Source organism: Manis pentadactyla, chromosome 11, assembly GCF_030020395.1.
Source record: "Manis pentadactyla isolate mManPen7 chromosome 11, mManPen7.hap1, whole genome shotgun sequence".
Lineage (NCBI taxonomy): Eukaryota > Metazoa > Chordata > Mammalia > Pholidota > Manidae > Manis > Manis pentadactyla.
In genome coordinates, this window is record NC_080029.1 from 122,304,378 (window position 1) to 122,331,393 (window position 27,016).

The 27,016-nt window shown below is 38.7% G+C and overlaps 1 protein-coding gene across 1 annotated transcript in view; it reads right to left on the reverse strand.

Moving 5' to 3' along the window:
- SIN3A (SIN3 transcription regulator family member A) overlaps positions 1 to 27,016 on the reverse strand; it is a 65,354-nt gene that overhangs the window by 23,896 nt on the left and 14,442 nt on the right. The window contains exons 2-9 of the mRNA XM_036907639.2: positions 26,196 to 26,417; positions 10,991 to 11,167; positions 6,359 to 6,465; positions 5,420 to 5,702; positions 3,894 to 4,145; positions 3,196 to 3,348; positions 2,904 to 3,062; positions 1,018 to 1,107 (exon numbers count right to left, since the gene is read on the reverse strand). Of these exons, the coding sequence (XP_036763534.2) occupies positions 1,018 to 1,107; positions 2,904 to 3,062; positions 3,196 to 3,348; positions 3,894 to 4,145; positions 5,420 to 5,702; positions 6,359 to 6,465; positions 10,991 to 11,167; positions 26,196 to 26,384 (1,410 nt within the window). The 5' untranslated portion in view covers positions 26,385 to 26,417. The remainder of the gene's footprint in view (positions 1 to 1,017; positions 1,108 to 2,903; positions 3,063 to 3,195; positions 3,349 to 3,893; positions 4,146 to 5,419; positions 5,703 to 6,358; positions 6,466 to 10,990; positions 11,168 to 26,195; positions 26,418 to 27,016) is intronic.

The window sequence follows — 27,016 nt, forward strand, 5'->3', positions numbered from 1 at the left end:
ATAAGTACATTTTGTATCATCTCTTCCCATTCCCCTCCCCGACCACTGATTTTTAAAACAAATTCCAGGCATTTTATCTACTCCAAAAATAACAAAAAATTAACTTATTCAACTCCTCTTTCTCCCCATGCTTTCCTTGCCACTTGTTAGTTGTGACCTGGACTTCCACATTTGCCTTAAATGCACGAGTGCCTAGGCAGCCCAGAGAAATGGTTCAAGTCAGAGCCAAGGACTCCTGACTGTTTTGCACGACAGTTCACACAGGCACAGCAGAGTAGAGAGAGATCAAAAGGCACCAAACATGGAGATGCTAAATCATTTGTCCTTTTGCAGAACAAAGAGGTGCAAGACAGGGTGCATATTACCACCAGGTCAATCCAGGATGGTTCCTACCAGTGAGAACTCTGACAGCTGCTGGCTATGATGATGAAAAGTACCTGCTATTCATCAAGTGGACTCCAAGGGGAAGACAGACACAAGAGGAAAGTCAAACTAAGACACAACACAACACTGTTTACATCAGTAATCTCAACTCTGGCTGCTTATTAGGATTACCTGGGGAGCTTTGAAAGGAAGCAATTAAATCACAACTCTCATGAATCCTATCCATGATACCACAGATAAGTACCACAAGCAATTAGAAGAGTACAAGTCAACTTAAGTCCTCAACAATTGGTGCACTGACATTCCCTATTGATACAGACCTGGATATCTGCAATGGCAAGCTCCAAACATCTTTCAAGAGTAATAGCATGCATATTTTAAAGCTGTCTTCCACCATGGAAAAGGTTTTTTTACTGCAAACTACTTTACAAAACCAAAGCAAACAAGACTACCATTTCTCAGCTTTTATTTCTTAATAGTTCTAGTAAACTGAAAGGACCTGCAACTTGGAGACTATGTTAAAAACTTGGTCCTAATCAGCTTAAAGCCTATAAAACAAAATCGTCCTATAGAAGGGGTGATTTTCCTTTGCCATTAATAGCCCATATTAATTTTAATTCATTCATTACTCACCTTATCAAAAAATAATGATTCAGTTCCTACACCATGCTTACTGGCATCTGCCATAGAGGAATCCTTTAGGCTAAGCAGTTTGGGTTTCTTCTATAAAAAAATAAAAATATTAACATGTAAGATTCAAAGAGTGGACTTCTCTGAGTTTTATTTTCATCTGTGTTCAATGTTTCCATCACTGACCACTGCTGATCAGTAATTTGCAACAAATGAAAGAATTCAAGTCATTAACTTGCTTTACAAGTTACAAGGAAATTTCTACCAGTCTTCTCTATTTGAGTTTGCCTGTTAGTTTTTCTCCCCAGAGGCTCAGAGACCATTCTACTCCCTAAATATATTCTCTCTACAAATGGCCATAGCATTACTGTGATATTAGAATATCCTTACTTTTTCCATGGGCCAAAATTCACTTTATTTGGAACCTAATGTCATTACTGTATTTTAGCTATTGAGGCAGAAGAGGCTGTTTATAAAAACAGATGGAGGACCTTGCCTGGAATGGATAGAAATCAATCTTTAACCTTTATAGTTAAATTTAAAAATTAATGAAAAAAAATCCTACTTTCCTAACAGAAGGAATAACTATCTCATCAGTAATATCCACTCAGCCTAACTGAACACTGCTCTAACAAAGGGAACGAATAGGCTATGACACAACTGTCAAGCAAGAATTTACTTTTAGAAAGCCACCTCTCAATTACCTGTGAATGCACAAACTTTGGAAGAAGCAACACACTTACTTTTGCCACCGCAGAGAACACTCTCTTAGGAGCCATAGCCTCTGCTTACACAGCTATGGAGAAAGCAGGAAGGGAATTCAAACCCCCCAGTAGAGCACTTCCACCTGTGGGTGATCAAGTGTTGGAGGAGACCGATTCCAGGAGAGCAGACGTGCTGACCTGATTCTTGCTACCCATGTAACACTCTTTACTGAAGTGCATATAGAATATTACTATGTTCAACTTGCTTTCAAAAGGAGAAACCATTACAAACACCAAAAAATAGTCCTTCAAATGTCAGCTACACCTAGTATGTCAGTCCTTTTTATTTATTTGCTTGTTCACCAGTCACCTCTCACACTAGAAATTCCACCAGCTTTTGTTATTCTTAATTCTGCAGACACACTTACCCCTTCCGGGTTATACACTGTTTTAGAATTCACTGCTGTAATGTTCAGTACATACACCTGGCCTGCGCCCTAGTACACCTGCAGTACATTAAAGGGAGTACGCTGAGCTTTCTGCAGGCAGACCATCAGTGTTTACTATAACAAGAGGCATCATGATACAGCATGATAGGGCAATAACAGGTCTTAACAATTAAGACCTCCTTCTGCTACAGCCCAAAGGTCCTGCCTGGGAAATTAAGATGACACAGATGAGATCTGGCAACCCAACAAAGAACCTTGGGCAGGACAGGCCTCTAGACGAAAGAGATCTCACAAAGCATATGCACTTTACTCACAGGAGGACCTCAGAGACCACTGACTTACTTCTGAAACAGTTACCAAGCTTAATAAATCTTCTTTCCTACTAGCACAAGACTGAGTTAAGGCATCAAGTCAGCAGGCAAAAATCAGTTAAGTCTAAGAAATTCTGGGCAACAAACAAAACTAAAGATGACAGGTAATAGTAGAGAGAGAAACTATAGAGAAAACCAGTAAGAAATTTAAAAAGCACAGCAATTTGCACAATTGGTGGTTTTATAACATTTTACACAGCCAGAGAAGCAGCTTTGCATTGAGTTTCTGTGACATATACCAACTCACTCCAGACATCCAGGATCCAACTGTCAACACCTCGGATAAGACGCATGACCAGCCGTAGAGTACTCGTCCACCAGCAGTGCTCCTGAAAGCAAAATGAGCGGCAGCTGCCCCTTCTCACCTTCACTGGAGGGGTAGCTCCTGTTCCCGAGTGCCTGCGGATCTGACAGCCATTCTGGCTGGGCCTCTGAGGCTTGTTGTTTAGTTGGGGCTTCTTCACAGTGCCTCCATGGTCATTTCTCACGGAATCAACCTTCTCAGCAGTTGTTTTGCTTAAAAGCTAATTAAGACATGTGAAAGAGATTAATGTTCTTATCAAAGCTAGCACTTAGGAAAGTCCCCTTCTGATTTCAGCTTTCTACCTTATCTAAGATAGTAATTCTAAATAGTGTGTTCTTCTAAATAAAACTTACCACAGAGCTGTTAGCATCTGGAAGGAACTGTCCAAACTCTGACAACAAATCTTCCTGATTTTTAAAAAGACGAGCCACCTGGGCGTACACCTCCTGCTCAGTCAATGCTGGAGTGTAGTTTCCTCCAGCTTCCTTGGCATTTCGCTGCTCTTTCTGATAGGAAATTGCAAAGGGGAAGAGATCATGTTAAGGGCACACTTTCTAGGAAGTCTGATAGGCACTCTGTATGTAATCTCCTTGGACTACACTTAAGATGAAAGCCTATGTTTTTTGCACCAGTTATGACTGTAAGCTTTTAAGTTGAGAAAAGAATGGAAGACGGTGGCTGACAATTCCTTTTAAAAATAGGGCAATAAATGTGAATGCTCAAGGAACCACTACTAAAAGATAAAACACAAAACCCAGAGAAATTTCTCCTTCTTCCCCTGCAGAATACTGTGTATACTACACAAATCATCCTCGAAACTTCCCAGATAAACAAGCATTCATTTCACAGGGGACTAACTTCACAATTCCTGACTGACTGCTACCAGGAAATTAAAGTCAGGCAAATCTTTATAAAGGCACACCATAGTTCCTAACTGGTTAATTTCCACTAAGAATTAATGGATACAATAATGATTACTTAGGTTCTTCTTGGACTAGATACCCTCAAAGAGTAACCCGTTTAGAACAGGTTGAAAGGGCAACCCTCTTACCTGATATGTGTGCAAAATCTCCAGGAATGCTTTGTAGATGTCTGGTTGGCCCTGGAACCTGTTCTTGATCTTATTAACATAGTTGATAGCATGATTAAACTCCACAGGCTGATTGTTCTGCAAGGATGGGGCTGTTCCCAATGAGATTGTCACTGGTGTATGCGGCTGGACAGGTGGAGAACGTGGGGATGCATATGGTGGGAGTGGCGGAGTCTGCTGGCTGGCTGGTGTATGTGCTTGTAGTTGGGAAGGCTAAAAATGAAAAAAATATTTTTCTCAGAAACACAGATGGTTTGACATAGGAAAGAAAGTTCAAATTAAAGTGAAACAACGTGTCTGATCAACATGTGTACTTTATTCACTCTGGCCAGGCCACTTGAGCTGAACTCAAATCACACTGGGCAGAGGTGGGCAGTGTACAGGGTTCCCACATTCTAATACAAAGATTTCAGTCTCAAATTTTCTACATACAACCTTACAAGTGGCTACATCTCCAATTACAAGGAAGAATTTTTTCCTTGCAATTATTTTGAAGCTCATTAGTTCAACAGGTACAAATAGTATAGAAAAAAATTCATTCCACATAGTTCTTTAATGTCAAAAAAGACAATATGATTGTTGCAATACTTCCACATAAAAGTCTTCTGAACCAGCTGTCCAACAGAACTCTGTGAGATGACGGAAAGTATTTTTTTATTGTTAAGATTAATTAATTTTATTCCTTTAGTCAACAAAGATATTCAGTGCCTACTAATTACTATTTGAAGCCAGTAGTTTTTTTTAAAATTAAGGCATCATTGATACACAATCTTACGAAGGTTTCACATGAGCAACATTGTGGTCTCAACATTCACCCATATTATCAAGTCCCCCCTGAACCCCACTGCAGTCACTGTCCATCAGGGTAGTCAGAAGCTACTGTCATTACTCGTCCTCTCTGTGCTATACTGCCTTGACAGAAATGTCCTTTATTTGCGGTCCTGAATGATAGCCACTACTGAGAACTTGAAATGTAGCTTTCAGTACAACTGAAAACTGAATTTAATTTGTTTTTAAATATAGCCACATGTGACTAGTGGCCACTGTGTAAGACAGTGCAGTTCTATACAAAGGACACATCGTCATCATCGACAGGATTCTCTGCTGTGCTTGGTATGACCTGATTAAGCTGGTACATGGAGTGACTCGTGAAATGACGACGATGCGGGCAGCAGCACGATCTGATCATAGGGTGACTGAAGTGCCACTACATAGACAAAACTGGCACCTTTCGGGATGCTCACTGGTTTAGTGAGGCAGAAACAGGGGACAGGAGTCCTAGTAGGTCGTTGATGTACTGATTTAAACAGGTATCTAAATAAGTAGTATGTGGATGTGAGTTTTATAGGGATGTGACTACTGTACCACCTGTGATGAAATCACCGTGACTTGTTTCTCTCTCCAAGTTTCACATAAAAGAGAAATGTCAAAGGTGTGCACTTTCTAGAGATTCATCTCACATGATACAAAGTCTTCCAAGTGCTCACCTTGCTGACTTTGGCAGGTGGGGGCTGAGGAGCTGGCTGGGCAGGAGCTGGGGCTGACTGGGCCGAAGGCTGGGAAGGATGCTGGGGTGGTGCCTGAGGCTGGGGCTGGATGCCATGGGTGGGGATCTGATGAACCTGGCCAGGAGTTGTCACATTCACCATGTCATTCGTCTGCACCTCGATCTTGTAGCCGGGGGGCAAGAAGGTATTGAAGCCCATGATCAGGTCAGGGTGGCCTTTGAACAGTTGGGAAACGCGGCTAATCACTCCCGGAGTGTCAATGCTGATAAAAAAATGAAAATTAAAGTGGCAAGCCTTGACAAACAGGCTGTTAAGAAAAAAAATATTCACATACCGCTAGAAAATTATTTAAACAGATAAATAAATTAAAATAAACCAGCTTATTATAAAATTAATGACATGCAAAGAACTGCAAAATTCCTAAGCTATTTAATTCCACATTCAAAGAGACTTGGTCACAATTTGGTACATAATATACTTTCATGATTAACAGTCCTATCAAGCAGATACTCAGTTTATCTAAAGCTGTGATTCCCACGCAAGGCCCAACCTTTGATACACCAGTTTAAATCATTACCTATCTACATTGTTCAGATGAATTACTCTCTTGTAACAGTGAACCATGCCAAAATTATTAGTTTATCTTAAATCAATTCAAAGAGCAAGCAATCATTACCAGTTTACTTTTCTGAGATAAAATACTAAGAAAAATTTTAGTTAAGAAAAACTTACCAGTAGTGAGAAAAGGTTTAGGACTTACAACTTTTATCAATAAAGCAATATATAAAATAAAAGCAAAAAATTAAACCCCCAAAAGAGGGCATCCTTTATCTTCCAGATGAGAATAAGCTATATCCTCCCTCCAAAATCAACATTCCAAGCACAAACTTGAGTACAATCATGTAAATCTTTTCTTACCTCTGAGATTTAAATTCCTTCATGATGTCAAGGAAATCATTGTAGACCTGAGGCTGACTACCAAATTGCAGCTTCACCTGGTCAAGATAGGACAGCGCATCCTCCACCTGAGGCAGGGAGACATCTCAAGGTTATAAAAAGAAAATAAGCCAAGAATTATTTTTTTTAAAAGTATGCCTAAATAAAATGTAGTAAATGAAAAAGAAATATGTAGTAAATATACATGAAAGTATTAAAAATTAAAATGGATGCCAATAATAAAACTCAAGCTTAAAATAAAAATCAACTCTTAAAATCTATAGCCTTGCCTTGGATAATTTTGGGGAATGAAGACTAATCACATTAACGAATTATTTACTTATTGCTCATTTATTCATTTCCCAAATACCTACTAAGCTACATGCTACACCAGGCCCAACATGAGGTACTAAGGGGCCAGTGACAAGTGAGCCGCATCCCTGCTCTATAGAAGTTCATTCACATCTAGTTGGAAATCATAACACAGTGGGTTAAGTGTATCACCACTGAACACCCAGAGAGCACAAAGGAAGGCACCCCCACACACATACACACACTAAAAAAATCCCATGAGGACATAAAGGAAGGCGTCACCAGGAAGTGATATCTAAACTGAGACCTAAGGATGAGTACAAGTCAGCAAAAGTGAAGACCCATGAAGAAAGTCAAAGGAAGCACATGGGCAGATCCCAGACAGGACACCATCTGGGACATTTGGAAAACTGAAAACAGTTTAGGTTAGAGGATTTGTGGTGAAGAAAAGGGATGGTGGTAGTGAGAGTGACAACGATGACACTGGAGAGGAGGCAGGAACTAGATCCTGAAAGGCTTTGTAAATTTTGTTAAAAGGCAATTTAGAGTTTAACATCTGCATTTTAGTATACTCAATTTGGCTATGTGTTGGGAACAAACCGGTGCAAAGGCAGGAGAGACTGAAAAGAAGCAGGGAAACCTGTTACGCTCTAAGGCTAACTTACATGCGGACAACAGTGGCTTGACTTACAGGACCGACCAGAGGCATATTGAGCACTGAATAGATTCAAAAGCTTTTTAGAAGGTAGAAGTGACAGGGTTTAGGGACTGACCGGATATGGACGATATGGGAGAGAAAAAGCATTCACAAGAGTGCAAATTATTTGGGCATTCACAAAGAGGAATAAGTTTGAAAAGCCAGAAAGTTATGAGTCTGATTTAGGACAACTTAATTTTTAGTCACTCAGAACATATCCAAGAGAATTACCTACTAGGTATTTTCTACACACTCTGGGATTATTTTAAATATTATAAAATATCAAATTAAGTAAAGTTACAGCAATAAAACATCTGATTTATAAGCCCTACTCTTGTGATATATTATGAAACAGAACATTTATGTTCAAAATGGTGTATCAATAGTTGCCCGAATTTCCATACGGCAATGGTTAATCAGAGAATTTCAGTGTTGCTAGAGCACAGATCGTGTATTTGATCAATACCCACACCACACATCTGATGGTTAGTTTTTCTGTACTTTACAAATAACGTGACAATTTCAGTTGAATTCAATGGACTATTTTTTTTTTTCAGAGTTTTAATCATTTCTTTACTTAATTTGGAGGGAACAGAGGGCAAGATTAGCAGTTCTGGCACAGCCATATTTCAGAAAGCCCTGTAGGGATGTGTCTTCTCTTGTGATCGTGGGAGTACTTATCTCCCTGTGCTCTGTTCTGGAGCTTTTGTGCTGTTCGCCCTTGCACCCCTTGCCTCAGGGAGCTCCCACCTCCCTCACCTAAGTGATGAGCCTGGGTGCACTCACTCTCTGCCCCTCATGCCTTCTGCAATTTCCTGGGAGTCTTCCTTCCAACAGCCCTTCTCTAGCCTTCCCTGAGCAATAAGGGCCCTCTTTGTCCTATGTGAATACCCCTCGTCCATTCAGGTGCCAACATCACCCAGAGCATCCCTCTAGCACAGCTTTCATCACATGATTGCAGGTGATGTACTACCCCTTTCCCCAGCTAGGTAATAAATAACTTCAGAACCAGAGTCTTGCCTGATTTTATTTTGTAGGTGAGTGCCTGGAATATAGGAAATACAAAATTTTTTTGTATTCCTCTTTATGTCTGCAGAAGGAACAAAGACTTTGGAAGATGTTTAAGAATAGCATTCACAATCATATAACAAAGGAAGAGTTATAAAAAATAAACAAAACAATGTTAAATAAAAAATAACCACAATATGGTATAATTACTACAGAGAAAGAAAAAGAGCAGAAACCAAAGAAATTGTATGTCATATGTGTATGTTAGGAATAGAAAGGTATAGATCATAGTGAACCACTGTTTACAAATTACTTACAAAATAATACTACACTTAAAAAAAACCCAGCCTGACACCCACATTATAAATGTGATACCTACATATTATAGAATAGTGAGGAAATTCTCTCATTACCTAACATATAGTTCAGCACTTTATAAAAAACATGTATACAGTTCTAGGAACCACAACTCAGAAAAAAAAACCCCAGCTTTGAACTAGTTCATTAGAAGCTACAGATTTAAGGAGGCACTTGGGGAGACCCCTTCGACTCTGCTGATGCATTTTCCTGGCTCACTTCAACAGGCATTTATTACTAGGGTACCCAACCTCCCAAAGTTCACAATCCTGTAGGGGAGACAAGTACAAACAGTAAAGAGAATTTGCTAAATATGTGCCAAATAGCTATACTGCTGGCTTTCAACAACTAAATCACAGCAAACATGCCTCAAGTCATTCAAATCCTCCTTGTCGTCAATCTGCCAAAGACAAAAAAGAAAAGTACAGATAATGTTGATATTTGAAATAACCTAAGCGTTCTCACCGAACATTTCCTTATTACAGAATATAAATGGTTTACTGAAGTTGATTCAAATGCTTGTAAAACATTTTAAGACTGATCCAAAAACGGCAGGCAATGTGGGAAAGCTGAATGAAATTACATGGAGGCACAAGAAAGCATTTTACCTCTCCTCATTAGACAGGAAACCCAACAAGTTATTGTGTTCAGGAATCACATTCAAGAGCTTGTAACTAAAAGAAAAGAGCAAGAAGTCCTAACTCTACTACATGACTCATGCTATAACCCCAACTCTAAAGCCTTTGCTTGCTTCCTTGATAGTTTCCATAAAACAAAAAAGAACAATCTATATACTTATATCCAACTGGGAAAAGTGAGCAAAATAGGTGCTGTTTGCTTAGATAGGGTTGGCTGAAAAAGGCTACAGAAAAAAAATATTTTTGTTAGTTTAATAGCAAATGTATAAGCTCTTTTGCAACATTAAGGTATTAACTGCTGAATATGGTATTAATACGGAATTAAATCACACCAAACCAGCTTTTGAAAAAACATTTTTAGGACTTGGTGAAGTGTAAGGTCCATAGCAATAACACACTTTGGTACAGACATCACTCTACAAGCGAGAATAAAAATATTTTAAGGAAAACAACAGTATAGCTTACACAAATTTTCCCAAAGACAGAGCTGAATCAAGTTTCAGGCCCAAATAATTTGTACTCTTCCATATAGTCAACTCAATTTTTTAAAGCTAATTTAGACACTGTAAATTTTACAAAGTCCCTCTATATAGCTTACCTTTAGTATGCTTTGTATTTATGGAGCATTTGATTTCCTTAGGCCAATATTAACCAAGTTCCTGAGAACCCAAATCAGTCAGGGCAGGAATCAGGGAGAAGCAGATTAAGAATCAAGGAAAACAGAAAGCTAAAATATTGCCTACACAGGGATGTGTCCTGTAAGGGTATGTGGTTCATTCCTACCTGTAAGCTACCTGATATAATTAGGCGGATCTGACCAAATAAAGATTCAACATCTTACCTCTTTGTAGTTCTTTTATATTTCTGTACTCAATTAAAAATTTTAGGTAATATAAAATTAGAAAAATTGAAATCCGGACACTTGCTGTAACCATCACACATTTTGAGAAAGCAACTCACGTAAGCAGAAAAGAGAAAGTTAGATGGGAGTACAAGCTTCAGTGCTCCATAGATGCCTCATGAATTTCAAAGCATTGAAAACCTACAGCACATACTCAGCAGAACAGATAAAAACACTGACACTTCACTCACAATTACAGTCTTTCCCAAACTTTATTATAAAGGTTTCCTAGAAAGGAGCATGTGTTTTACAAAGTATGGACTTGAAGATGCCAGCCAATTCAGCTATTCATAAACAGGAATAAAAGGATTAAACTCTCTGATAACGTGGGGCCCATTTTACTGCACAGGACTGTAGCCAACCATGCAGATGCTCAATAAAACCTTATACCATGATAAGAACTATGAGTTCTAAAGGAGACATCCAAAAATTGAACTTCATTTCATATGAAAAATCCGTCAACCCTGATATGTTGGAGTACCAGTCATTCATACATTCCAACATTTCTTGAATGTATTCACTGGATCAGGTACTGGTGTTAATATGGGAAATCTAAGTTAGGTTTCAAAACAAAAACCAAGTAAAACTTGTGATTCAACCCCTGGTCTAGTGTGTTAAAAACTGTAACACCTCTTAATAGGTTGAAGCCAATGTTGCCTGCTAAGGAATTTTCTGAAGGAAGACAAATAGATGAATACAACCTTGAGCCTCTGAAACTGCTGCTGTCCCTGCACTGGTGCAACTGGCGGGGCTGGATGAGCATGACTCTGGACCACCTGGCCTCCATGGGGCTGCACAGCTGTTGGGTGATGATGGCTACTATGAACCGCTGCTATGGTGGGCCCGTGACTGCCAGAGCTCTGTGGCACAGCTGAAACCTGCGGTGGACAAAATACAGACAAGAAACTTCAAGGCTTGTGCGTTCTTTCCCAAGTGCACCTTAAGAACATGCATACAATGCATATCTTTGCATATACAAAGATACAGTCCTTTCTTGACTTGCAACGGGATTACATCTGGATAGACATTATAAGGTGAAAATATCATTAAGTCAGAAATGAATTTAATATCCCTAAACCTACTGAACATCATAGCTTAGCCTGGCCTACCTTAACCAGAATATTTACATTAGCCTACAGTTGGGCAGAATCATCTAACACAAGGGCTATTTTATATTATATATAACTAAGCACTGAATATCTCATGTAATTTATTGAATATTGTACCAAAAGTGAAAAGGGTACAGAATGGCTTTAAGTATATCAGTTGTTTGCTCTCATGACCGCATGGCTACTACAGCTCACTGCCACTGCCCAGCATCAAGAGGATAGTATTCCATGTATATTGCTAGCTGAGAAAAAGATTAAAATTCAGTTGAGGTATAGTTTCTACTAAATGCATATTGCTTTCACACTACTGTAAAGGTAAAAAATCATAAGCTGGGTACCATCTGTAATCAGAACCCAAATTCCCACAAAGGGGAACTGGTGACATTAACTGTCATATTATAACATAATTCTCTGCAGCTATTAAAAGTCATATAGCTCAGTACTCTCAAACTATCTATTGTGAAGGACAAACTTTTCTTTTTTCTTAAATTCTAATCCATCATGGGCTACTACTTTTATAAAATACAGTGAAAATGAATTAGTAAAGAAGTGAATAAAAAACACAAGTATTCTGGTTAAGTAGGCTATACAAAGCTATGATGTTCAGTAGATTTAGGGGTACACTTTTCATTATTAGATTTTAGATATAAAATTACAATCTCCAATTGACAGAAATGTTCTAAAACACTCGATTTCTGTACTTATCTCACTACAAACCAGTAAGAAAGTATATACATCAGCCATCTATGAACCACATTTTGGATAGCACTTATATAGATGCATATATTTTAACATTAAAAAGTTAACGATCCATAAAGGTGAATGGATTCATGTGCTGCATATGGATTTAAACTTTTAAATGATTTTTTAAATAAGTACATTACAAAACAATATATATACTATATTAAAAAGATTTTAAACCCTAGACAACAAATATCTGACAAACTGTTAGCACTTTATCTTGTGGTAGTGGGATTAGAGAAGGTTGATGATTGATATTTGCTACTTCTAAAGTAAAAAAATTTCTTTAAAATTGTTGGTAATTTGGCCTCTAAGAGATCTCTTTTTTATAGGGGGGAGGAATAGAAAAGAAAATGATATGAAAGTCATAATACAAATATGAGGGTTTTTTTAAAACTGTCAAATGTATGTGAATTTTCTTGTAATTTTTATGTTACTGGTATTTAGCAAAATGTCATTGTCATCAGAGACTATGAATGATTGTAGCCATGTGATATTTGATGAGACTTGCTTTTTGATCCATTTATGGTTAATTTGAATAAAAAGTTACATGTGTGCTTAAAAGAAAAAAAGTTTAGGGGGGAAATCAAAGCACAAACCCCTTTCCTTCCATTTCTACTTCAAGAAAATGATAGATAAAATTTCCAAGGCTTTTTCTTTTCCCATTTCAGAACTGTTAATCACTATATAAGACAACATAGGGCAATATACTACATCACCAAAACAGACGAAATAACATGAAACTGTCTCTAAGCAATATGAGTTGCCTATTATTATACCTTAAGAAAGAAAGGTTTTTTTCCAAGTCCCCACAAATTTACAAAGATTACCTTGGGTAGAATGGAGGATGGGAAATACAGCAACTACAGTTGACCCTTAAACAACAGATGGGCTACCTCAGCGCCCTATGAAGGCATTACACTGCCTCAAGGGTATCCTCCTGAGGAAGAGTGGTACCTAAGGAATCACTAATTACCTGCTTCACCTGGGTTTCCTCCTTCTTGGATTCTTTTCTTTTTTTTGTTCTTTATTTTGGTATCATTAATCTACAATTACATGCAGGACATTATGTTTACTAGGCTCCCCCCTTCACCAAGTCCCCCCCACATCCCCGTTCACAGTCACTGTCCATCAACATAGTAAGATGCTGTAAAATCACTACTTATCTTCTCTGTGTTGCACAGCCCTCCCCGTGCCCCCCCCCAACACTATACATGCTAATCGTAATGCCTCCTTTCTTTTTCCCCGCCCTTATCCCTCCCTTCCCACCCGTCCTCCCCAGTCCCTTTCCCTTTGGTAACTAATAGTCCATTCTTGGGTTCTGTGCTTCTGCTGCTGTTTCGTTCCTTCAGTTTTCTTTTGTTCTTATACTCCACAGATGAGTGAAATCACTTGGTACTTGTCTTTCTCCGCCTGGCTTATTTCACTGAGCATAATACCCTCTAGCTCCATCCATGTTATTGCAAATGGTAGGATTTGTTTTTTTCATAAGGCTGCATAATATTCCATTGTGTATATGTACCACCTCTTCTTTATCCATTCATCTACTGATGGACACTTAGGTTGCTTCCATTTCTTGGCTATTGTAAATAGTGCAGCGATAAACATAGGGGTGCATCTGTCTTTTTCAAACTGGAGTGCTGCATTCTTAGGTTAAATTCCTAGAAGTGGAATTCCTGGGTCAAATGGTATTTCTAATTTGAGCATTTTGAGGAACCTCCATACTGCTTTCCACAATGGTTGAACTAATTTACATTCCCACCAGCAGTGTAGGAGGGTTCCCCTTTCTCCACAGCCTCGCCAACATTTGTTGTTGTTTGTCTTTTGGATGGTGGCGATCCTTACTGGTGTGAGGTTTTAATTTGCATTTCTCTGATGATTAGTGATGTGGAGCATCTTTTCATGTGTCTCTTGGCCATCTGAATTTCTTCTTTAGAGAACTGTCTATTCAGCTCCTCTGCCCATTTTTTAATTGGATTATTTGCTTTTTGTTTGTTGAGGTGTGTGAGCTTTTTATATATTTTGGATGTCAACCCTTTATCGGATCTGTCATTTTTGAATATATTCTCCCATACTGTAGGATGCCTTTTTGTTCTATTGATGGTGTCCTTTGCTGTACAGAAGCTTTTCAGCTTGATAAAGTCCCACTTGTTCATTTTTGCGTTTGTTTCCCTTGTCCGGGGAGATATGTTCATGAAGAAGTTGCTTAAGTTTATGTCCAAGACATTTTTGCCTATGTTTTTTCTAAGAGTTTTATGGTTTCATGACTTACATTCAGGTATTTGATCCATTTTGAATTTACTTTTGTGTATGGGGTTAGACAGTGATCCAGTTTCATTCTCTTACATTTAGCTGTCCAGTTTTGCCAGCACCATCTGTTGAAGAGACTGTCATTTCCCCATTGTATGTCCATGGCTCCTTTATCGTATATTAATTGACCATATTTGTTTGGGTTAATGTCTGCAGTCTCTATTCTGTTCCACTGGTCTGTGGGTCTGTTCTTGTGCCAGTACTATATTGTCTTGATTACTGTGGCTTTGTAGTAGAGCTTGAAGATGGGGAGTGAGATCCCCCCCATGTTATTCTTCCTTCTCAGGAATGCTTTAGCTATTTGGGGTCTTTGGTGTTTCCATATGAATTTTTGAACTATTTGTTCCAGTTCGTTGAAGAATGCTGTTGGTAATTTGATAGGGATTGCATCGAATCTGTATATTGCTTTGGGCAGGATGGCCATTTTGACAATATTAATTCTTCCAAGCCAAGACCATGGGATGAGTTTCCATTTGTTAGTGTCCTCTTTAATTCCTCTTAAGAGTGTCTTATAGTTTTCAGGGTATAGGTCTTTCACTTCCTTGGTTAGGATTATTCCTAGGTATTTTATTCTTTTTGATGCAATTGTGAATGGAATTGTTTTCCTGATTTCTCTTTCTATTGGTTCATTGTTAGTGTATAGGAAAGCCACAGATTTCTGTGTATTAATTTTGTATGCTGCAACTTTGCTGAATTCCGATATTAGTTCTAGTAGTTTCGGAGTGGAGTCTTTAGGGTTTTTCATGTACAATTATCATGTTATCTGCAAATAGTGACAGTTTAACTTCTTCTTTACCAATCTGGATTCCTTCTATTTCTTTGTTTTGTCTAATTGCCGTGGCTAGGACCTCCAGTACTATGTTAAATAACAGTGGGGAGAGTGGGCATCCCTGTCTTGTTCCCGATCTCAGAGGAAAAGCTTTCCGCTTCTCGCTGTGGGTTTATCATATATGGCCTTTATTATGTTGAGGTGCTTGCCCTCTATGCCCATTTTGTTGAGAGGTTTTATCATGAATGGATGTTGAATTCTGTCGAATGCTTTTTCAGAATCTATGGAGATGACCATGTGGTTTTTGGCCTTCTTTTTGTTTATGTGGTGGATGATGTTGATGGACTTTCGAATGTTGTACCATCCTTGCATCCCTGGGATGAATCCCACTTGGTCATGGTGTATGATCCTTTTGATGTATTTTTGAATTCGGTTTCCTAATATTTTGTTGAATATTTTTCCAACGATGTTCATCAGGGATATTTTCTTTTTTTGGTGGGGTCTTTGCCTGGTTTTGGTATTTGGGTGATGTTGGCTTCATAGAATGAGTTTGGAAGTATTCCCTCCTCTAATAATTTTTTGGAAAACTTTAAGGAGAATGGGTATGTTTCTCTGTATGTCTGATAAAATTCTGAGGTAAAACCAACTGGCCAGGCGGTTTTGTTCTTTGGTAGTTTTTTGATTACCGCTTCAATTTCTTTGCTGGTAATTGGTCTGTCTAGATTTTCTTTTTCTTCCTTGGTCAGTCTTGGAAGGGTGTATTTTTCTAGAAAGTTGTCCATTTCTACTAGGTTTTCCAGTTTGTTAGCATACAGGTTTTCATAGTATCTTTAATAATTCTTTGTATTTCTGTGGGGTCTGTCGTGATTTTTCCTTTCTCGTTTCTGATTCTGTTGATGTGCGCTGATTCTCTTTTTCTCTTAGTAACTCTGGCTAGGGGTTTATCTATTTTGTTTATTTTCTCGAAGAACCAGCTCTTGGTTTCATTGATTTTTTCTATTGTTTTATTCTTCTCAATTTCATTTATTTCTTCTCTGATCTTTATTATGTCCCTCCTTCTGCTGACTTTAGCCCTCATTTGTTCTTCTTTTTCCAATTTCGATAATTGTGGCTTTAGACGATTCATTTGGGATTGTTCTTCCTTCTTTAAATATGCCTGGATTTCTATTTACTTTCCTCTTAAGAATGCTTTCACTGTGTCCCACAGAAGTTGGGGCTTTGTGTTGTTGTCATTTGTTTCCATACATGGCTTGATCTCTATTTTAATTTGGTCATTGATCCATTGATTATTTAGGAGCATGTTGTTAAGCCTCCATGTGTTTGTGAGCCTCTTTGCTTTCTTTGTACAATTTACTTCTAGTTTTATACCTTTGTGGTCTGAGAAGTTGGTTGGTAGAATTTCAATCTTCTTGAATTTACTGAGGCTCTTTTTGTGGCCTAGTATGTGGTCTATTCTGGACAATGTTCCATGTGCACTTGAGAAGAATGTGTATCCTGTTGCTTTTGGATGTAGAGTTCTGTAGATGTCTATTAGGTCCATCTGTTCTAGTGTGTTGTTCAGTGCCTCTGTGTCCTTACTTATTTTCTGTCTGGTGGATCTGTCCTTTGCAGTGAGTGGTGTGTTGAAGTTTCCTAAAATGAATGCACTGCATTCTATTTACTCCTTTAGTTCTGTTTGTATTTTTTTCACCTATGTTGGTGCTCCTGTATTGGGTGCATTTATGCTTATAAAGGTTATATCCTCTTGTTGGACTGACCCTTTTATCATTATGTAATGTCCTTCTTTATCTCTTGTTACTTTGTTTTGAAGTCTACTTTGTCTTATACTAGTACTGGCACACCTGCTTTTTTTCTCCCTGTTGTTTGCATGAAATATCTTTTTCTATCCCTTGACTTTTAGTCTCTGCATTTCTTTGGGTTTGAGTTCTCTTGTAAGCAGCATATAGATGGGTCTTGCTTTTTTATCCATTCTATTACTCTGTGTCATTTGATTGATTCATTCAGTCCATTTACATTTAGGGTGATTATTGAAAGATATGTACTTAGTGCCATTGCAGGCTTTAGATTCGTGGTTACCAAAGGTTCAAGGTTAGCTTCTTTACTATCTTACTGTCTAACTTAACTCACTTATTGAGCTATTATAAACACTGTCTGATGATTCTTTGTTTCTCTCCCTTCTTCTTCCTCCCCCTCCATTCTTCATATGTTGGGTGTTTTTTTCTGTGCTCTTTTGTGTTTCCTTTACCTGCTTTTGTGGGTAGTTGATTTTATTTTTTTGCCTTTAGTTAGTATTTGGTTGGTCTGCTTTCTTTGCTGTGATTTTATTTTGTCTGGTGATATCTGTTTAGTCTTAGGAATACTCCCACTAGAGCAGTCCCTCTAAAATACCTTGTAGAGGTCGTTTGTGGGAGGCAAATTCTCTCAACTTTTGCTTGTCTGGGAATTGTTTAATCCCTCCTTCATGTTTAAATGATAATTGTGCTGAACACAGTATTCTTGGTTCAAGGCCCTTTTGTTTCTTTGCGTTAAATATACCATGCCATTCTCCTCTGGCCTGTAAGGTTTCTGTTGAGAAATCTGATGATAGCCTGATGGGTTTTCCTTTGTAGATGACCTTTTTCCTCTCTCTGGCTGCCTTTAATAACTCTGTTCTTTTCCTTGATCTTTGCCATTTTAATTATTATGTGTCTTGGTGTTCTATTCCTTGGGTCCCTTCTGTTGGGAGTTCTATGGGCTTCCGTGGACTGAGCGACTATTGCCTCCCCTAGTTTGGGGAAGTTTTCAGCAATTATTCCTTCAAATACACTTTCTATCCCTTTTTCTCTCTCTTGTTCTTCTGGTGCCCCTATAATGCGGATATTGTTCCTTTTGGATTGGTCACACAGTTCTCTTAATATTGTTTCATTTCTGGAGATCGTTTTATCTCTCTCTCTGCATCAGCTTCTCTGCGTTTCTGTTCTCTGGTTTCTATTCCATTAACGGCCTCTTGCATCCTATCCATTCTGCTTTTAAGTCCTTCCAGAGATTGTTTTATTTCTATAGTCTCCCTCCCTACTTTGTCCGTTAGGTCTTGCATTTTTCTCTGCAGCTCCATCAGCATGGTTATGACCTTTATTTTGAATTCTTTTTCAGGGAGATTGGTTAGATCTATGTACTTCTCAGGGGTTGTCTCTGTGATTTTCGTCTGGATCAAATTCTTCTGCCTTTTCATGGCAATAGAGGTAACTGTGGGGAGTTGGCACGTGTGTCAGCTGGGAGAACATCGCTTCTTGCTAGTTTGTGGCCTTCCTCTCCTGGGAGAATGGTGACCCGTAGCGGCTTGTGCTGGGTAGCTGTGCGCAGACGGGGCCTCTGATTCCTGCCCAGCCACTACGGAGTTTAGCTCCGTGGCTGCTGTGGGCATGTCCGGCCTCAGGCTGCTACTCCGCTATGGTGGGGCCACACTGGAGGGGGAACGGACGGAGGGCTGCTTATCGCCATGAGGGGCCTCAGAGCCGTGCTGCCGCTCAGGGAGTTAGGGCGCCCGAAGTTCCCCAGGATTCCCAGCTGCTGGGCTGAGTGCACCGGGATGCTTCGTCCAGCTGTGAGGCCCCTGTCCCTTTAAGACTTTCAAAGAGCACTTGCTTTTCTTTTGTCCCGGGGGTGCCCTCTGCGGGTACCCATTCGCAAATTTTACTGTCCTGTTTCCCTAGTATCCAGGACCCCACGCATGCACTGTGTCCGCGCTCTGGTGCAGATGGCTGGGGCTGGGTGTTCAGCAGTCCTGGGCTCTGTCTCCCTCCCGCTCCGACTCCTCTCCTCCCACCAGGAGCTGGGGGGAGGGGCGCTCGGGTCCCACCGGGCAAGGCTTGTGTCTTACCCTTTTCACCAGGTGCTGGGCTCTCGCAGGTGTGGATGTGGTCTGGATGTTGTCCTGGGTCTTCTGGTCTCTCTTTTAGGGAGAGTTGTATTTGTTGTATTTTCAAAAATATATATGGTTTTGGGAGGAGATTTCCACTGCTCTACTCATGCTGCCATCTTCGCTCCAAGTCCACCAGCCATACTTTTTTTTAAAAGTTGCTAATAAACAAGTTAGGTTGATGGCCTCTCCAAACCATTCAAAGAAATTATTATTCAGACTGAATTGGAATGGAATATTATAAATGCAGTGATTTTTTAAGTTACTTGGATCTACACACATATATTCAAGTGGAAAGCTATCTACTATATAGTAAGTGAAAAGAGCAAAGAGCAGAACAGTATGTAATATATGATCTAAATTGTGTAAAAAGAGATGTGTATCTAGGTAGACAGACAGGTAAACACAGATATGCTTGTATATGTATATAAAATTCTGAATACCCAAGATATGCACCAGTGGGATGACATCTGAGAAGTCAGAGGAAAAAGTCATCTTTACATCATTAAAAAAAAAACATGGTGATATTTACATTCATAATTAAAAGGGCAATGAACAAATTTCTTCCAATTTTACAAAACAGAATGAATAGACAAGAAATGAATGATCAGTGTTGGCCAGGATGTGGACCAATAGGAACATAGGATGCTGGTGGAAATATAAACTGGTACAACTTTGAAAACACAATTTGACATTACCTGCTAAAGGAGAAGAGGTACACACCCTAAGACCCAGCAATCCCTCTCCCAGACATTCATGGAACTCTTCCCAATGTGCCCTCAAACCTGCTAAGTGGTCTGCAAGAAGATAAGGAGTTCACACCAGAATGTAAACCAACTACTTTACTAATAAGCATGCTGTTTAATTCCCCTGCTTTTTTTCCCCATAAGATGACTCTCCTGCTTTAAAAAAGAAGTACCTTGATTTAAATCCTGGTGCAAGCTTATCTTGTCCTTGAATTGCGAGTACCCCTGCACTAGGATAAACACCTAAGAACATTCATTCACAGTAGCACCTTTATAACAGTAAAACTCTACAAAAAGCCTGATAGTCTACCAACAGAAGAATGGATAAACTGGATATATTCATGTAATTTGTAACAAAGCAAAAATAACTCTATTAGTCACACAATGAGCAAAAAAAGTGAGAGAAAAAAGAAAAAAATATGTGAAAATCTTTATATATTTTAAAACTGAAGAAAGTCAAGGGAATGATAAATACAAAGTAAAGATTACTGATTACTTCCAAAAGAAAGGAAAAAGAAATGGAATCAGGGAGGGATACACTGTCAACTCCAAAGGTCATCATAACATTATTTGTTTAAAAATTTTCTGTGCTATGTAAGTATACATTGTTTTTTACTTTTAATTTTTTTTACTTTGATATCATTAATATACAATTACATGAGCAACATTGTGGTTACTAGAGTCCCCCATTATCAAGTCCCGACCACACACCCCGTTAGAGTCACTGTCCATCAGCTTAGTAAGATGTTATAGAGTCAAAAACTTGTCTTCTCTGTGCTAACTGCCTTCCCCGTGCCCCACACCCTATGTTAGGTGTGCGAATCATAATGCCCCTTATCTTCTCCCTCCCTTCCCACCCATCCTCCCCAGTCCCTTTCCCTTTGGTAACTGTTAGTCCATTCTTGGGTTCTGTGAGTCTGCTGCTGTTTTGTTCCTTCAGTTTTTGCTTTGTTCTTATGCTCCAGAGATGAGTGAAATCATTTGGTACTTGTCTTTCTCCACCTGCTTATTTCATTGAGCATAATACCCTCTAGCTCCATCCATGTTGTTGCAAATGGTAAGATTTGTTTTCTTCTTATGGCTGAATAATACTCCATTGTGTGTATGTACCACATCTTCTTTATCCATTCATCTACTGATGGACACTTAGGTTGCTTCCATTGCTTGGCTATTGTGAGTAGTGCTGTGAAAAACATAGGGGTGCATATGTCTTTTTCAAACTGGGCTGCTGCATTCTTAGGGTAAATTCCTAGGAGTGGAATTCCTGGGTCAAATGGTATTTCTATTTTGAGTTTTTTGAGGAACCTCCCTACTGCTTTCCACAATGGTTGAACTAGTTTACATTCCCACCAGCAGCATTAGGAGGGTTCCCCTTTTACCGCACCCTTACCAGCATTTGTTGTTCCTATTCTTTTCTATTAGCCCATCCTATCTAGCGTGAGGTGATACCTCACTGTGGTTTTAATTTGCATTTCTGTGCTAATTAGCGATATGGAGCATCTTTTCATGTGCCTGTTTGGCCATCTGAATTTCTTCTTTGGAGAAGTGTCTGTTCATATCCTCCGCCCATGTTTTAATAGGATTATTTGCATTTTGGGTGTTTAGGTGTATGAGTTCTTCATATATTTTGGATGTTAACCCCTTTTTGGATATGTCGTTTACAAATATATTCTCCCATACTGTAGGATCCCTTTTTGTTGTGCTGATAGTGTCCTTTGCTGAACAGAAGCTTTTTACCATGCTGTAGTCCCATTTGTTCATTTTTTGTTTCCCTTGCCCAAGGAGACGTGTACAGGAAAAACTTGCCCATATTTATATTCAAGAAATTTTTGCCTATGTTTTCATCTAAGAGTTTTATGGTTTCATGACTTACATTCAGGTCTTTGATCCATTTTGAGTTTACTTTTGTGTATGGGGTTAGACAATAATCCAGTTTAATTCTCTTGCATGTAGCTGTCCAGTTTTGCCAACACCAGCAGTTGAAGAGGCTGTCATTTCCCCATTGTATATCCATGGCTCCTTTATCGTATATTAACTGACTATATCTGCTTGGGTTTCTATCTGGGCTCTCCAGTCTATTCCATTGGTCTATGGGTCTGTTCTTGTGCCAGTACCAAATTGTCTTGATTATTGTGGCTTTGTAGTAGAGCTTGAAGTTGGGAAGCTTAATCCCCCACACCCCCGCTTTATTCCTCTTTCTCAAGATTGCTTTGGCTATTCAGGGTCTTTTGTGGTTCCATATGAATTTTAGAACAGTTTGCTCTAGTTCACTGAAGAAGGCTGTTGGTATTTTGATAGGGATTGCACTGAATCTGCAGACTGCTTTAGGAAGGATGGCCATTTTGACGATATTACTTCTTCCTATCCATGAGCACAGGATGGGTTTCCATTTATTGGTATCTTCTTTAATTTGTCTCATAAGTGTCTTGTAGTTTTCAGAGTAAAGGTCTTTCACTTCATTGGTTAGGTTTATTCCTAGGTATTTTATTCTTTTTGTTGCAATTGTGAATGGAATTGTTTTCCTGATTTTTCTCTCTGCTTGTTCATTGTTAGCGTATAGGAAAGCAACAGATTTCTGTGTATTAATTTTGTATCCTGGAACTTTGCTGAACTTAGATATTAGATCTACTAGTTTTGGAGTGGATTCTTTAGGGTTTTTTATGTACAATATCATGTCATCTGCAAAAAGGGACAGTTTAACTTCTTCCTTGCCAATCTGGATGCCTTTTATTTCTTTGTGTTGTCTGATAGCCGTGGCTAGGACCTCCAGTACTATGTTGAATAAAAGTGGGAGAGTGGGCATCCTTGTCTTGTTCCAGATCTTAAAGGAAAAGCTTTCAGCTTCTCGCTGTTCAGTATGATGTTGGCTGTGGGTTTATCATATATGGCCTTTATTATGTTGAGGTACTTGCCCTCTATACCCATTTTGTTGAGAGTTTTTGTCATGAATGGATGTTGAATTTTGTCGAATGCTTTTTCAGCATCTATGGAGATGATCATATGGTTTTTTGTCCTTTAAGTTGATGTGTTGGATGATGTGGATGGATTTTTGGATGTTGTACCATCCTTGCATCCCTGGAATAAATCCTATTTGATCATAATGGATGATCTTTCTGATGTATTTTTGAATTCGGTTTGCTAATATTTTGTTGATTATTTTTGCATCTGTTCATCAGGGATATTGGTCTGTAATTTTCTTTTTTTTGGGTGTCTTTGCGTGGTTTTGGTATTAGAGTGATGCTGGCCTCGTAGAATGAGTTTGTGAGTATTCCCTCCTCTTCTACTTTTTGGAAAATGTTAAGGAGGATGGGTATTAGGTCTTCACTAAATGTTTGATAAAATTCAGTGGCGAATCCGCCTGGTCTAGGAGTTTTGTTCTTAGGTACTTTTTTGATTTCCAATTCAATTTCATTGCTGGTAAGTGGTCAATTCAGATTTTCTGTTTCTTCCTGAGTCAGCCTGGGAAGGTTGTTTTTTTTTAGAAAGTTGTCCATTTCTTCTAGGTTATCCAGTTTGTCAGCATATACTTTTTCATAGTATTCTCTAATAATTCTTTTGTATTTCTGTGGTGTCTGTAGTGATTTTTCCTTTCTCACTTCTGATCTGTTTATGTGTGTAGACTTTCTTTTTTTCTTGGTAATTGTGACTAGGGGTTTATCTATTTTGTTTGTTTTCTCGAAGAACCAGCTCCTGCTTTCAGTGATTCTTTCTATCGTTTTACTCTTCTAGATTTTATTTATTTCTGCTTTAATCTTTATTATGTCCCTTTCTACTGACTTTGGGCCTCATTTTCTTCTTCCTTTTCTAGTTTCGTTAATTGTGAGTTTAGACTATTCATATGGGATTGTTCTTCTTTTCTGAGGTAGGCCTGTATTGCAATTTACTTTCCTCTTAGCATGGCCTTTGCTGCGTCCCACAGATTTTGCTGTGTTGAATTATTGTTATAATTTGTCTCCATATATTGTTTGATCTCTGTTTTTATTTGGTCATTGATCCATTGGTTATTTATGAGCATCCATGTGTTTGTGGGCTTTTTCGTTTTCTTTAATTATTTCTAGTTTCATGCCTTTATGATCTGAGAAGCTGGTTGGTACAATTTCAATCTTTTTAAATTTACTGAGGCTCTTTTTGTGGCCTAGTATGTGGTCTATTCTGGAGAATGTTCCATGTGCACTTGAGAAGAATGTGTATCCCGTTGCTTTTGGTTCGAGGGTTCTGTAGATGTTCGTTAGGTCCATCTGTTCTAATACATTGTTCAGGGCCTCTGTCTCTTTACTTATCTTCTGTCTGGTGGTTCTGTCCTTTGGAATGTGTGGTGTGTTGAAGTCCCCTAAAATTAATGTATTGCATTCTATTTCCCTCTTTAATTCTATTAGTATTTGTTTCACATATGTAGGTGATCCTGTATTGGGTGCACAGATATTCATAACAGTTATATCCTCTTGTTGGACTGACCCATTTATCATTATGTAATGTCCTTCTTTGTCTCTTGTTACTTCGTTTTGAAGTCTATTTTGTCTGATAGAAGTACTGCAACTCCTGCTTTTTTCTCCCTATTAGTTGCATGAAGTATCTTTTTCCATCCCTTTACTTTCAGTCTGTGTATGTCTTTGTGTTTGAAGTGAGTGTCTTGTAGGCAGCATATAGACAGGTCTTGTTTTTTTAAATCCATTCAGTGACTCTATGTCTTTTGATTGGTGCATTCAAACCATTTACATTTAGGGTGATTATCAATATGTATGTATGTACTTATTGCCATTGCAGGCTTTAGATTCATGGTTTCCAAGGAGTTCAAGGGTAATTCCCTTAGTATCTAACAGTCTAATTTAACTCACTTAGTATGCTATTACAAACACAACCTACAGGTTCTTTTTTTTTCCTTTTTCTTCCTCCTCTATTCTTTATATATTAGGTATCATATTCTGTACTCTTTGTCTATCCCTTGATTGACTTTGGGGGTAGTTGAGCTGATTTTGTGTGTGCTTAGTAATTAATTGTTCTACTTTGCTGTGTTTTTATTTCCCCTGGTGACAGCTATTTAGCCTTAGGAATACTTCCATATATAGCAATCCATCCTAAATGTACTGTAGAGGTGGTTAAATTCTCTGAGCTTTTATTTATCTGGAAATTGTTTAATCCCTCCTTCAAATTTAAATGATAACCTTGCCGGGTAGAGTATTCTTGGTTTGAGGCCCTTATGTTTCATTGCATTGAGTATATCAGGCCACTCCCTTCTAGCCTGTAAGGTTTCTGTTGAGAAATCTGATGATAGCCTGATGGGCTTTCCTTTGCATGTGATCTTATTTCTCTCGCTGGCTGCTTTTAATAGTCTGTCCTTATCCTTGATCTTTGCCATTTTAATTACTATATGTCTTGGTGTTGTCTTCCTTGGGTCTCTTGTGTTGGGAGATCTGTGCATCTCCACGGCCTGAGAGACTATTTCCTTCCCCAGATTGGGGAAGTTTTCAGCAATTACCTCCTCAAAGACACTTTCTATCCCTTTGTCTCTCTGTTCTTCTTCTGGTACCCCTATAATGCGAACATTGTTCCATTTAGATTGGTCACACAGTTCTCTCAATATTCTTCCATTCTTAGAGATCCTTTTTTCTCTCTGTGCCTCAGCTTCTTTGTCTTCCTCTTCTTAAATATCTATCCCATTTACTGTCTCTTCTACTACATCTAATCTGCTTTTAAATCCCTCCATTGTATGTTTCATTTCAGATATGGAATTTCTTAATGATTGAATCTCCATCTTAAATAGGTTCCTGAGTTCTTGAATATTTTTCTGTACCTCCATGAATATGTTTATGATTTTTATTTTGAACTCTCTTTCAGGAAGATTAGTGAGTTCAGTTTCATTTGGCCCTTTTCCTGGGGTTTGTGAGATTTTGGTCTGAACCAGGTTCCTTTGACGTGTCATATTTCTATGTGTCACCCCTCTAGTGCCCAGAAGCTCTAGTCTCTGGAGCTGCTCAGCCCCTGGAGTGAGGTTGGGGGCACAGGGGAGCAGCGCTGGTGCCCGGTTTCATGAGGTCTGCTCTGTTCTCCAGTCGTATGCAGTCTGGTACAGGCTTCTTTCCTGTTGCTCTTTTAGGATTAGTTGTATTAACTGTATTTTTGTACTATATGTGGTTTTGAAAGGAGTTCTCTGTCTCTCACCTCTCACGCCACCACCTTGAATCGATATGTTTTTGTTATTTTTTAAATACCTTACACATATCCCATAAATATTTTTTATATCTAACTGAATGCCTAACAAAAAACTTTTTTTTAATTAGATGAAATCACCAATGTTCCTCCCTCACCGCCAGCTCTTTGGTAGGCTACCCTTACCTGATAGCTGGGTGTTACAGAGTACTGAATTCCTGTGGCTGACTGCATGGTCTCCGACACGGCTTCATACACGGGTGGGGCAGGGGCAAGCACCCGGTGCTGGTGGGGAAAAGTCTCTGTGCTACCAGGAATCCGACGCTGCTGTGCCGCATACACTGGTGACTCCTGGTCATCCAAACGTCGCTTCATTCTGTGCTCATGCTCAGGGATACACTATAAGACCTGCAGAAACCAAGAGCAATGACATGCAAAGCAAATTGCACTCCAGTATGATGTGTATGACTTAGGACCAGTCATCCGAATTTAGTACAAGCTCAACTCCCAGAACCAAATATCACCTTCATCCTAAAGATGATCACTGGGTAGTTTAAGTGCATGCTTGCACATGCACACCCCACAGTGGACAGGTTATCAAACTGAAAAACAAAAATTTAAGTAACATAGTTTGAATTTTAATTTGGTACTACAAAGTTGAAGAATTTGTGAAAAACACACAAATACAGCTGAACCTGAACAACATGGGTTTGAACTGTGCAGGTCCACTTATAAGCAGATTTTTTTCAATAAATATATTGGAAAATTTCTTGTAGATTTGCAACACTTTGAAAAACATTTTTTCTCTAGCTTGTTCTAAGAATACAGTATTAACATATAAAAAATATGTGTTTATCAACTATGTTACCAGTAAGGCTTCTAGTCAACAGCAGGTTAATAGGTAAGTAAATTAAAATTAAAATAGTTACCAAATTAAAATTATCAGTGAGACTTCTAGTCAACACCAGGTAATTAATAGGTAAGTTCTGGGGAATCAAAAATTATAC